Here is a 14249-nt window from a genome sequence, read left to right on the forward strand (position 1 = left end):
TCATCATATGATACACATTAATCTCTCTTTTTCATTCACTCCTTATTTCATCTGTCTCTCCTTCTATAGTATATGGAAGCAGAAACTCATTTCCAGCCTAGAAGTTCTTCCATTGGATTTTGGAATGGGACACAGTCCACAAATTCTAGACCTGACTGGAAAGCTGAATATGCAGGGATCACTTTTAAGTTGAAAGGGACTTTTTCTCCCCCCTCACTCCTCTGCATAATTTTCTCAGAACCTTTTCCACAATGTTTGTTGCAGCAACATTTCTTTCTCTTACACTCTCCCAAAGAACTCTAGCTCCACAGGAGGGTGGGAGAAAATAAAATGGAGGCTGCAGTTGTACTATTTCTCTGCTAATGGTGAACCTTTCCTTATGTGAAGCTATTTCCCCAATTTCTCTGCCCCAGAAAAAATTGATCAAGAATGTTATGAGGCTTTTCCTGCACAGCTTTTTAGTTATTTAGCTTCTCCTTTATCAGAGTTCACTAAATGTGTGGACTTTGGGAATGGGGATGTAGAGAGTAGAACTAACATATGTGATCTCATTTTGCTACCATCTGCATTCTGAATAGCACAGAAATAACAGAGTTACTGACTAAACTACCCTAATGAACATGTGTTGAAATCTATCAGGCGGACAATCCAAATGTAGTACTTAAATGTCAATTTGTTGTTCAGTCGTTAAGTCGTGTCCGACTCTTCGTGACCCCATGAACCATATTGCGCCAGGCCTTCCTGTCCTTCACTGCCTCCCTGAGTTTGCTCAGTTTCATGCTCATTGCTTCAGTGATGCTATCTAACCATCTCATGCTCTGCCGTCCTCTTCTCCTTTTGCCTTCAATCTTTCCCAGCATCAGGGTCTTTTCCAAAGACTCCTCTCTTCGCATTAGGTGACCAAAGTATCTGAGCTTGAGCTTCATTATCAGTCCTTCCAATGAGCAATCAGGGTTGATTTCCTTTAAGATTGACTGGTTTGACCTCCTAGCAGTCCAGGGGACTCTTAAGAGTTTTCTCCAGCACCACAGTGTAAAGGCATCAATTCTTCGGCGCTCAGCCTTCTTTATGGTCCAGCTCTCACAGCCATACATTACTACTGGAAAAACCATAGCTTTGACTATGCGGATCTTTGTCGGCAAGGTGACGTCTCTGCTTTTTAATATGCTATCTAGGTTTGCCATAGCTTTCCTCCCAAGGAGCAAGCATCTTTTAATTTCATGGCTGCAATCTCCGTCTGCGGTGATCTTGGAGCCCAAATAAATGAAGTCTGTTACTGCTTCCATTTCTACTCCTTCTATTTGCCAGGAATTGATGGGTCCAGATGCCATGATCTTACTTTTTTTAATGTTGAGTTTCAAGCCAGCTTTTGCACACTCCTCTTTCACCCTCATCAAGAGGCTCTTTAGTTCTTCTTCACTTTCTGCCATTAGAGTGGTATCGTCTGCATATCTGAGGTTATTGATGATTCTCCCTGCAATCTTAATTCCGGCTTGTGATTCTTCCAACCTGGCATTTCTCATGATGTACTCTGCATATAGGTTAAATAAGCAGGGTGACAGTATACAGCCTTGTCGTACACCTTTCCCTATTTTGAACCAATCGGTTGTTCCGTGACTGGTTCTAACTGTTGCTTCTTGGCCCGCATACAGATTTCTCAGGAGACAGGTAAGATGGTCTGGTACCCCCATCTCTTTAAGAATTTGCCACAGTTTGTTGTGATCCACACAATCAAAGGCTTTTGCATAGTCAATGAAGCAGAAGTAGATGTTTTTCTGGAACTCTTGTGCTTTCTCCATGATCCAGCGAATGTTGGCAATTTGATCTCTAGTTCCTCTGCCTCTTCGAAACCCAGCTTGTACATCCGGTAGTTCTCAGTTCACGTACTGCTGAAGCCTAGCTTGTAGGATTTTGAGCATAACCTTGCTAGCATGTGAAATGAGTGCAATTGTGCGATAGTTTGAGCATTCTTTGGCATTGCCGTTCTTTGGAATTGGAACATAAACTGACCTTTTCCAATCCCGTGGCCACTGTTGCGTTTTCCAGACTTGCTGGCATATTGAGTGCAGCACTTTAACAGCATCATCTTTTAGTATTTTAAATAACTCAGCTGGAATACTGTCATCTCCACTAGCTTTGTTGTTAGCAATGCTTCCTAAGGCCCACTTGACTTCACTCTCTAGGATGTCTGGCTCAAGGTCAGTGATCACACCAGCGTGGACATCAGGGACATTAAGATCTTTCTTGTATAGTTCTTCTGTGTATTCTTGCCACCTCTTCTTAATCTCTTCTGCTTCTGTTAGGTCCCTGCCTTTTTTGTCCTTTATCATGCCCATCTTTGCACTAAACGTTCCTTTGATATCTCCAATTTTCTTGAAGAGATCTCTAGTCTTCCCCATTCTATTGTTTTCCTCAATTTCTTTGCACTGTTCATTTAAGAAGGCCTTCTTATCTCTCCTTGCTATTCTCTGGAAATCTGCATTCAGTTGCTTATATCTTTCCCTTTCACCCTTGCTTTTCACATTCCTTCTTTCCACAGCTATTTGTAATGCCTCATCAGACAGCCATTTTGCTTTCTTGCATTTCTTTTTCCTTGGGATGGTTTTTAGTTAAATGTCAATAGCTTTAAATTATTCTTAGAACAATATTAACAGTTTGAGTCAAAGCTTACATTTTTCCTTGGCACCAGTCATTTAGCACTGTAACCATCTTAAATTCAAACATATCTTCACAACTATAAAGATTAGAGACTTTAAATGTACAGTCTTCCTAAATGTAATGCCTGAATTAGGAAGCTGATTCTTCTTCCTCCTCCTCCTCCTCCTCCTCCTCCTCTTTTTGCTGGTGCCATTTTAATGGCAAATTTCAAAAATCAGTATAATGCTTCTGACCTTGTTTCACCTAGACATTCTTTTCATTTTTTGAAATAAAAATAAATATATTTCCATCAAGCTGGTTTAATAAAAGAACTGGGTTCATAAATATGTGGATCTGAGCATCCCCCTCCCAAAGATCAAGGGAGTTTTGTTTTATTTTTTTTTGAGAAAAATGTTACAGTCATTAAAAGCATACTGCATATTATTTTAATCCCCACTGAGATAGCTTTCATATTATTACTTAGACTTCAAAGCTTGGAAGGAAATTAAAATTTTCTTAAGACTCTTGCAGTCTCTTCAGTTCAGATAGAGCTGCTCTCAGTTTTAATGGGAATGGAAACAGCTTTGCCTGTTTATCAGACTATAACACAAATTAGAAGCTGCTGAGTTGGGATTCCTCTCTCTCATAAGACATTTGGAATGCTTAATGTGTTATAACATTTGCAGTTTGATGGAGGGACAGTGCTGTGCTGTAATTTGATTTTGACTGAATTCTGCTTGTCGTTTCAGGAGTTCCATCACTACTGTTTACATCGAGGTTCTTCCTCCTAACAATCAAAGCCCACCCCGCTTCCCTCAGCAGATGTACAGTCTTGAACTCAGTGAGGCCATGAGAATTGGTGCCATTTTGCTAAATTTGCAGGTACAGAATGCTTCAATGTAAGCATTTACAGAGCTCTTTCTGCTTATGGATATGAGTTGAATTGTAAATTACTTCCAATTTTTCTGAGAAACTTTGCCTTATAGGTTGTCAAACTCTCAGCTACCATTCAACACTTTCCCCATTGATTTGTCATCCGTGCATATTGCTACGTAGCCTGAAACCAGTGAGATGAATATGCAGCTAAGTGTTTACTTTTGCGCTGATGAAATGGAAAGGGATTCTATAGCACACACACCTAGTATTCTCTTATCTTTGATTTCATGTTGCAGAATTCTATGGATCAGTTGCCTTTTCAAGGAAGCACATCCATCATTGCAAATCTCACTGAGGGACCCTTGCAAGGTTTCTGGAGTCCAAAACTGCTGTTTTGCATTATCTGTAATAACACTCATCCATCATAACTGATGGTATCATAGAGATCTTTTAGATCTTTATGGGAAGCTATTTATACCAGTAAGATATCTGTATAGATAATGAGTCATGTTCCGGATTCTTTTGTAAGTAGTAGAATGCATGCTTGGCATGTAAGATTCAAGGTTACATTGCTGGTATTTCCAAAAAGGGCAGAAGAAGTTGTATTTGGCACATAGTAAAGCTCTGCTAGTCAGCTTAGATGGTACTAAGATTGATCAATGGCTTGACTCAGCGTAGGATAACTTGTGTTATTTCACTTTAAATTCTTAGAATGGCAAATACGACAATGGTTTCCAACGTTAACTTGATCGTTTCAGAATTAAAGGGGGGTGGAGGAATGCTCTGCTTTTCAACAAGTATTGCCAAAAAGAACCCTAACCATACTGAGGAGAAAGGAGAGTATGCCAAGAAAATTAACATTTCATTGATTAGGACTGCTGTTTTAGGAGGCCCAACATTTGCAATGCAGTATATCTGATCATTTTAGTCCATGCCACTCTTCTCCTGGGCAGAGGCCTTGTGCTTTTAACAAAATCCTGTTTTGGGGGTTTTTTTCCTTCTTTTCATTATAGCCTTGTCATGCTCGAAAACAGAAAGTTGAGGCAGTTGAAATTTTGCCTGAGAATAGCATAGAATCCCAACAAACGTTGTGCTTACATTGCGGCAAGGAACCTGCAGGGCCCAATCCTTTGCACATGATTTGCTTTCAGTAATAGATTTCCTGGCAGAAAAAGGAATCTCCATCTCTTCAGGGTTACAACCATTTATGGGCTGTTCCTGCATCTGTACTTTTCAAAGCAGCCTTCTGGAAATAATTTCCAGTGCTTGGAAGTATTGAGCAAGAAAATAAATGGATTGGAAGGGGTTCACCGGTGTCAATTCTGTTTCTCTGGGTTTGTTAGCTGATGAAAGTGGTGTAGCTGGATCAGGACAAATGCTGGCAATCCTGCTCAGGAAGCAGGAGATAATGACAGCCAGAAGGATGGAATCAGCAGGTTCAGTCTGATATTTTTTTTCTTTCTTTTTTACTTTTTTAACTTTAGGGATGCCTTCACTGAAGCACCATTTAACTCAGGGGGTTGCCATCACATTTTACTCGCATGATATGGAGGCTCTGGAGACCCCTAAGAAAGAAACTTGCGGGCCATGCCTCCTGCAGTTGGCCCACCCAGAGTCATACAGTGAAGTTTCCCTAACATAATAATGCCTGATAGGCAAGACTTACTATGAATAAGTGACTTACTTAAAGTAGTCCAGATACAGCTGAACAACAGCAGGGGGAGAAGGCAGAGTTCTGATTTCTCTGGCAAACAGCAGCCCAAAGACAGAGTGGTTAATATTAGTTTAGTTATGGGTGAGGAATTCAGAAGCTTCAATGAGTTTTTTTTCCCATTCTCCAGCATAATAAACAGAAGTCAACTTTTCCTTCCAACCAATCTGATTGTTGCAGCATGTCTGTCCCCTTAAATTAAGTCTTCTGTATACATTTATAATTTTCAAGAAAGATTTGAATCCAGTGATTTTAACGATGATGCACTTGGAAATTTGGGATAAAAATGATCTTTGCTTAGGTTATTTGTTCTTATGACTGATTTATTTATTTTTGAGTAGATATTTATATGATTTCCATGCCAATAGTGCTTTAATATGCTTACTTTTGACTGGAAAGTGTTTTCTATTATTAAATTAAATTATTATTTTTTCAGGATTTTGTTATTATCTTGCTTAATTAATGGTATAATCTAATAAGCACTATTTTTTTCAAACCATTTATTGCTCAGTAGGACTTTTATATTGCATACTTTAAGAAGGGTACAAATAAGTGTATGATTTAAACATTGCTATCATGTTTATTTTCCTATTTTTTTAAGAAAGTCAGTCATAAATATTCCCTTCTAAGTCATTCTGTGGAAATAATGTGGAAAATATACTGTCCGTAAAAAAATCTTTTTTTATAATCTCATTGTTGACTAAATCTTAAGTATGCAAATATTTTAATTCCATGAAATTCCAATAGGCAATTATCATTCTTATCACAGGATATTCTCATGCAGTGAAAATGCATATGCACTCTCCAGAGGGGATAAACAACATAATGATCAGTCTGTTGAGAGTTAAAGCTGTCAAATATTAAACTGTTATGAACTGATTAGCATTTAAAATGTGTTGTCCATCACTACTGAGCTTTTTGAAAAAATATTCATAAAAAAGAAATCAGGCTCTAATATGCAGCTTATTTGTGTTGTTCTTTTGAAGGCAACTGATCGGGAGGGTGACCCTATAAAATACATCATACAAAATGGAGACCCCCAACGAGTATTTAATCTTTCTCAAACGTAAGTCAATTTTCTCTTTTGATTGACAATGAACAAAATCAGTTTTAGTTAATCAACTATGCAAAATGTACAAATATACTTATATATCAGTTTTGAGTTACTGCTGATGATCTAATAGTAATAATGACCTCTAAGAACAAGGCAATTTTCATGGTAATGTCTAAGTTAGACCTACCCAGGAAATTAAGTAGAAGCTACAAATCAGAATAATCTATATTACAATAATACTTTGCCTTATAAAAATTGCAATGTAGTAATATATTTATAGATGCAGCATCGCTAGACTTGCAAACTCTTTGAACCAATGAGATATCTTTATGATAGGCTTCCAAGCCCCATAGAAGACATCTACTTTCTCTTCATCTCTGTTTTCTTTTTATATTGTTTTACTAGCAAAGCAAGCTTACTCGGGTTACCACTGGGACTTACTTCCATCTATGTAATTATGGGGTTACAGCATGCATTTCCAACTTCTCAGCCCAATTTTAAATAGCAGATTATGTGCAAATAAGTTTCCAATCATAAGTGTTCAGCTGTTTGAAGCTGAGCTCTCTCATACTTAATAGCAGCTTTGTAAATGGTGCTAAACTTTAAAATTGTACATCTGAGACCATTTATTTATTTTAAATGTTTGATTGGGTAAAAACCTACTGAGATGGAAACTTCCATTATGAGAACAACCTGGGATTAATTAGAAGCATTTAGATTTGCCAGGTTTTCTGCTAATGACAGTGACTTTTTTTAAGCTTGCTAATTCTGGTCTTGAAAATGAAATGTACTTTAATGAAAAAGAAGACCTTTTGGGACTATTGTTTGAATTCAACCCCAGATATTCCAGACATTACTACTGAGAAAGCTTTTAGCTTTCCTCCTAAATTAATGCCATATTAAAGAAAAGCCATAGTAAACTGAAAGGTGCATGCACTAGAAATAGTGAAAAATTGCTTTCCTTTTAGAATCTGTCATTTGCGAAGCTATTATTTGCCTGAATATTAATTATAATAAAGAAAGAAGGAAGGCTGTAAAAATTAAGAAAAGAGTAAATTAGAAGCTCATCGTTATGTTCTCAGAACTCAACAGTGGTACTAAAACAAAAAAGGGCTAGTTGTTCACTACTTGAGTACTGCATAAGCAGGATAAAGACTAAAACTAAGGATGGTGTGGTAATTTCTTCCAGAGCTTATATTGTAGTTTTGTTAATATAGAACCAGCTTCCTTTATGTGATTTACTTTCTGCTTAGGGAAAAATATATCAAAGACTGAAAACATTAATTCTTACAGAATGTAGTTGGACATTTAAGAACCAGCATGGATATCATTTTGAAAGTCAAATACAACATCTACTTTTGCATTTATACTAGTATGTATAGGGAAATGTACTAGTATGGACTGGGATGCATATTTAGAACCAAATCCCATCGAAAGTAATGAAAACTAGAAGTAATGAAGACTAGAACTGTTTTTGAACTCTACAACTGATATATATGCGCCATGAAAGCAGGGTTAGCATTATGACTTTTTCTCTCCACTTCTCAGGGACATAGATGATCCTAGGGTGGTGAAGTCCCATTTCATAAGATAGGAAGCTGAAGAATCTAAATAATTCTGGGATTTAGCTACTATGATTGTTGAAATGAAGCTGACCTAATCAACTTTGGCTAGAATTCATAGGTCTGCCTTTAGTAAGGCCGCTGATAGGCAGGTTCAGCATTGATTCACTCCTCCAGTACAGAAAGGCCAAACCTGGTGGACCTACCACTTCAGATGGCTCTTATAAAATCAGGGTAGCTTCTCAGTTTATGTATTTTTTTTTAACGTTTCCTACAGACAGGGTTTAGAAAAATGAAAAACCACAGAGGACAACGTCATGTCATGATATGTAATATAGAGAAATGGAACCCTGCATTCTTTGCTTTTTGGGAAGCCATTCTAAGTCACGAATTCATCCAGTATGCCTGGTTGTGAACAAAAGCTATATTGCTTATATAGTCAAATCAGGTTTACTGTTTTTTAAAAAAGTGCTTAGCTTACAACAAAGATGCCTGTAACCATTCTGATTCCCTACATCAGCAGAAGTTAATGAAGAAAATGTACTTCCCTTGAAACACTCTTTGTTTTGCTATATTCCCAGTACAGCATTTGGTTTCTGTTTTGTGTTCAAACAAAGCAGAGTAGTAAAATGATCTGAGAATGCAGCATAGAAACCATTCCATCAGCGAAGATAAAACTATGCTGGCAGGGTGACTTGCTTTCAGAAATTCCCCAGAACATCATCAGAATGTTCTATCAAAATAGATACTCTGTCAATAGAAAAGAGGACAATTCATGTCCTGGGGGGTCAGGAACCCAGTAATACATTGACTAGGACTCATAGTGCAGTGAACCACAGGTTATTCCAGCTCAGCGCTACATCCCCTCATAGCCATCATCCCATTATCTAAAAGTTCATATTAAGCCTCTTTTGTACTACATACACTGTTCCACCCACATAAGAGTCTTCAGGTTTCAGTAGGAGTCAGGAGCTTTTTAAGAAATAGCAGGAAACACTTGGTTCGTCTTTTCCCCACTCAGTGAAAGTGCAGTCCAACCCTCCACCACGTGACAGATAACTATACTAACAGAAAAATTGTTGTCCTTATTGCCAATCCCTACCCTCTCTGTCAGCTATTATTCTTTCTTGTTGATGAAAGGTGGTGCCCTATTTTTTGTGAATTGCGCATTTTATTTTTTCATATGGTTGGATGATTCCTCTGACTTTCCTGACCTCCCCTCTTCTGACTGTCACTAGCTTGCAGAAAAAATCCACCAATATAGAAAATGTCACAGAGGTGGGGAGAGGTTTGACATTTTGACCATGACATCTGACATTTTCTTTGTGCTAGGAAGAAAAAGGTCATAGGAATTTACAATATGGCTTCCAGATCTTGTTTGCAACCAAGATAGATCACTAGACAGATACAGAAAATTCTAACTCTTTGCTACTAACAAGTGGTCATCCATACTTTTGCAACCTGGTTGTAATAGCCCTAATTTTCAGTTGCCAAGCACACATACTTAGAGTTCCAAGCAACATCTGTGAATTTCAAGGTACCTGCTTGACATTCCTAGAACTCTTGTATATTTCTTAATTTGTGCAAGCTCTGTATTCCCCTGTTCAGGCCATTGAATCAATCCAAACCCTGTTTTCCCTTCCAGGCCTCTACAGGGCCATAAAGTGATGGTCAGAAATTAACTTTATCTGATGGCTTGCCAGGTGACCAGTTCTAAGACAGCCCTAACTCCTGTTCTACCACATGTTCTCAGAAAAGTCAATTCTTTCCAAAACTCCCAAGCCTGCTTCCTTGTTCTTATGTGAGGATGAAAAAATAAGGAATGGTAGAAATGGAGAATCTTCAGGGACCAGATAGGAAGGAGCATATCTGCACTAGCTTGAAGTATCATAAATCCCACTCTATAGTTCATCTGACTTCTACCACCAGCAAAATTAGAAAATGCTGCAAATCTCAGAAACCTGAACATTCTTGTTGGTTAGGAGCAAAATGCTATTTTAACACCAGTACAGCTAACTGTAACTTAAGGCAGCCTCACCTAAGGAGTGGAACAAGATGAAAGCAACATCAATGGACATGTCAGAGGATCTTTATATACTGTTAACATGCAAGTGGAGATAGGCCCTTAATTTCTCAGTTGTGAATAGTCAAGTGCTCAATTTATGCTCCTATACTGTTAATTTAATCTATCATTTCCTGCATTTTGCTCTCCAAGGACCTGACCCGCTTTGTTCTGCCAAAGCACCCCCATGTGTCACCCACTCATTTGTGACTACCATTCCTTAGCTTGGAAAGGACCAGGATGAAAGTGGAACATTTGAACAATGGAAATAAAAATGCCATTCCCATGTCCTTCTTCTCCATAGGTTGTTCATAAATCCAAGAGTCTCTATATCAATCTTTCACTGGCTCAGTTATTCTTCTGTGCTATAATGGGAGGCATAAAGAAGTCCTTCTCCCCGTTTACAGTGAAGCAGCAGGGCACTGGATGTAGTAGTGGTCTTCCAGAGATCTTATGAGCTAGCTCCTTTATAAATGAGCTGCAGCATTACAATTCAGTCTGATGCATTATTATTCCATTGAGTTCACCAGGGTTTATTCCCATGTATGTATGCATTTAAGTGATGCCTCAAGTCTACAACTAAATGTTAGATTTCTGGTTGATTTCAGTGCCAGAGACTTAACTCAGGCTAATTTATAGGAATGGCAGTTTATCAAATACTCTATTTTTATAAGCAGGGCATCATGGGAGATGCAGTAGCAACTTATTTGTAATGATTTTGTCATCTTTAGAGTTCCTTGGTCAAAGAAGTTTCCATTAAATTATTCATAACATTTCTTTTCTTAGGTTTCTACTGTCTGGCTGTTTCATATCACACAAGTACAGATACCTACACACATACAAACATATACATCTATTCATTCCTTAGGCAATCTTAACTTTCCTTTAATTAGGGTTGTCTAGCCACATAGATGCCAGTTTCCAAATATCCCATCCAACTTGTACATCATGTACACATAGATGCCAGTTTCCAAATATCCCATCCAACTTGTTACTCCATTCACTTTCATTTTAATGATTGATTTTGATTTTAATCATATTAATTTGGGGGGAGGCTTCTTTATTGTGTTCGGAAAAAAGAGGTGGGATATACATTTAATAATAAAATTCAACATTTGTTATTGCATCCTGCTTTTGTCTGTTTATTTGATATATATTTACCACCATTTGTTCCCTTATTTCTCTTCATTTTCATCTGATGTCAGGCAGGTAAATTCTGTCTATGGCAAAAGTAGCAACTGCATTTTCTGGCAACCACCTATCTCCCCTGGCAACCACTGTTATATTTACCTGAAATATCCCAGGTGTTTTGTGATGGTTACTGTTTTTGTTTTGTTATGTTTTGTTTTCTGCGGTAGCATAGAATGATATAATGTCCTGTTCATTTTTCATAAAGAAATGTTGCCCTCAGAAGTAGCTCTGAGACTGCCTAAGTAAGGTGCTTTTCAGTCTCAGCCCCACTATGTATATATAACAAAACAAGAAATCAACTCCACAGGACTGTGCTTTATCCCCCCCCAACCCCCCCCCCCCTTATACTCATGTGAATTAGAGAGGTGTCTGCCTGAATCTTTTGTGCATGCCATTGTCTTGTTTTGGAACTAAGCCATATTTTCCCCTTCTTGCTTTGGTAACAGATCTGGTCTATCTATGTCAAGATCATCTTCCCTACCCTCTACCTCATCTCAATTTTTAATTCAGTTCAACATGAACTATTTCTCTTTATTAATGTACCATTGCATGCTCCAAATAAGGGGCAGGGAATCTCTGGTTTCTTAATATTATTAAAGTACAACTCTTGGCATCTCTTTCCATTGCCTATATGGGCTGAAAGTGCTGGAAATTGTATTTCAGCAAGACCTAGAGATATATAAGTGCCTTGCACCTGTTTTAAACAAATTTAGTAGGAGAAATTCAGTCTGTACCTCAGTGATATCCATAAATTCTCAACTCTAACTGGACTTATTTATTTATTTATTTATTTATTTTTGTTTGTTTGTTTGTTTGTTTATTCTTAAAGGGTAAAAGTATTTGGTGGGGAAAGGAGAAATCTGGGAGGGCAGAAGAGAACTAAAAGGGTTTTTTTTCACCTTCCTAGTGTTTTTCCCACAGGTGCAGGATCCACTATTTTTTTGGAACAACTGAATGTTGATCCATTAGTTGCCACAGGAATTGATCGACCAGCTTGTCACCCAAGCCTGAATTGTGGGCTGAGAGAGAGTGACTGGCTCAAAGTCACCAGCTGGCTTTCATGCCTAAGGCAGGACTAGAACTCACAGTCTCCTTGTTTCTAGCCTGGTACCTTAATCACTAGACTATGTAATTTTATTTATTTAATATTTATTTATTTATGCAACTTCTCATCCAGAACTCTCAGGGTAGTTCACAAAAATAAGCATTAGAACTGAACTGAAACCTAACTGCCCTTATAGCAAACGGAAGCAAAATCCTGGGGGAAGAACCGCGGCTTAAACAGCCTAACAATGGCCAAAGTAGGGATGTCTGTAGCAAAAACACGATAGATCTTGTGCGGGGGGGGGGGGGGGGATCACACAGCCATTATTTGTGGGCAACACTCCAAACAAGGCCACCTTTCAAAGATCTTCAGGGCCAGGCTAGTACATAGTAGCAGAGTTCTTTAAATCTGGATCAGCAATTTTATTACAACTGCACTGAAATAATCTGATTTTTAGGGGCATTACATTATTGTGATTTAAGACATCTTTCCTGCCAGTTCAAGAGAGTGACAGGATTGTATTCATGATGGGACTATCAATATAATCATATAACACAAAATCTTCAGTTCCTAAACTATGCGCATACCAAATCTCAGAAATCAACCTTATGCAACAGGAAAATCATCCCCCAAAGTCCATTTTGAAAGAGAAATGTTTGCTAATGCAAATCAAACCCATTGCATATAAATATGCTTGACACTCTTTAGAGCCATGCTTTGTGGTAATGTACATATTTGTTTTATTGCTAGATCCGGGCTGCTAGCCTTAGGAAAGCCTTTAGACAGAGAAAGCACCGATCGCTACATTTTGATTGTTACAGCCTCAGATGGGCGACCAGATGGGGTAAGTTTCTCGCAGAAATATTAAAATGTGTCTGCATCTGGGGCCAAACAAGTAGGGAGCTAAGAACAGTACAACCACAATCTTTTTGATCTATGTTTTTTGTTAATGTTTCTAATATCGAGCAATTCCCCTTTATGTCCAAAACTTTTCTGTCAATACCCGTAATGCTGCAACTCCAGTGGTTTGTGCCATATTCTCTGATATTTCATTGTTCTTTTTGACTAGTTCAAACATCACAGGTTGTCAGGGCTATCCCCAAGGACTGATCTAACACGATATGGGAATCCATAGCCTAAGCTACCTGTTTTGACTTATAAAAACATACAGTTTTGGGCCTAAAACATACAGTGTAAGGACTGCAACAGCCACTATGTGGGACAGACAGGCAGAAGACTAGCAGAGCACATCAGTGAACACCAGGTAGCAGTCAGAGGATATGATGAAAACTCCTTAATCTCACAACACATGGACAGAGTCAACCATAGTTTCAACTGGGAAACTGTGAGAATCCTAGACCAAGCTAAATCCAAAAACGCTAGGGAATTCCTGGAAGCTTGGCATTCAGACAAATATCCATCAATAGACACGTAGAAATAAACCACATTTACACACCATTCAAAAGAGAGAATAAAAAAAGCTAAGAAGGGAACAAAAAGACCAGAACACATTCTCTCCATCAGCCAACCCTCATGTAAGCAGGGATTAACACCAGACAAACAATACCCTAATCAAGGAACTACCAAGGAGAACTCCCCCCCTCACCAACACTGGAAGGGCTAGCTACTGTTTATAAGCAGGGAGCAAACCCCACACTCACTAGCACTGATTATGTTACCTAGTCAGGTAATGAAATGTCTGCAAGCAAACAACCAAGCTCAGAGAGCACTAAGCACTACACTATAAAAACTTTTTAATCAGATTTGGTTCTGAGAACATCCATATAAGTAATTTCTTTTCTTTTCTTCAGACATTTGGGAAAGAATTTTGAAATGATGTGTGACAAGTCATAGTGAAAATAACTTTGAAGGTTTTCTACTACTTCTCAGTAGTAGAAAGTTCACAAGTAGAGTAGCTCTTGGAGAATTGGGATGCTTGTTTCATTTATGAATCAATAGCAATAAAATGCATTCAGATCTCTAGTTAGAAGGTTGTACTCTTTCAGATAAGCTGTTAATTAGCTAGTTCAAATAATGCATACAAGTTGCATGTCATAAACCATGATATTTTTCCTTTGGAGCATGGGTGGTCGTACTCTACATTTTAGCAC

At 38.1% G+C, this 14249-nt stretch overlaps 1 protein-coding gene across 6 annotated transcripts in view; it reads left to right on the forward strand.

Annotated features, from left to right (window-relative positions):
* PCDH15 (protocadherin related 15) overlaps window positions 1-14249 on the forward strand; it is a 435688-nt gene that overhangs the window by 257004 nt on the left and 164435 nt on the right. For all 6 annotated transcript variants that reach the window (XM_088144402.1, XM_088144401.1, XM_088144400.1 and 3 more), the window contains exons 15-17: window positions 3387-3519; window positions 6211-6290; window positions 12889-12982. In XM_088144402.1, the coding sequence (XP_088000528.1) occupies window positions 3387-3519; window positions 6211-6290; window positions 12889-12982 (307 nt within the window). The remainder of the gene's footprint in view (window positions 1-3386; window positions 3520-6210; window positions 6291-12888; window positions 12983-14249) is intronic.

Source organism: Python bivittatus, unplaced genomic scaffold (assembly GCF_059951505.1).
Source record: "Python bivittatus isolate LINGU-HERP-01145 unplaced genomic scaffold, Pbiv_v1 ctg000400_np1212, whole genome shotgun sequence".
NCBI classification, from domain to species: domain Eukaryota; kingdom Metazoa; phylum Chordata; class Lepidosauria; order Squamata; family Pythonidae; genus Python; species Python bivittatus.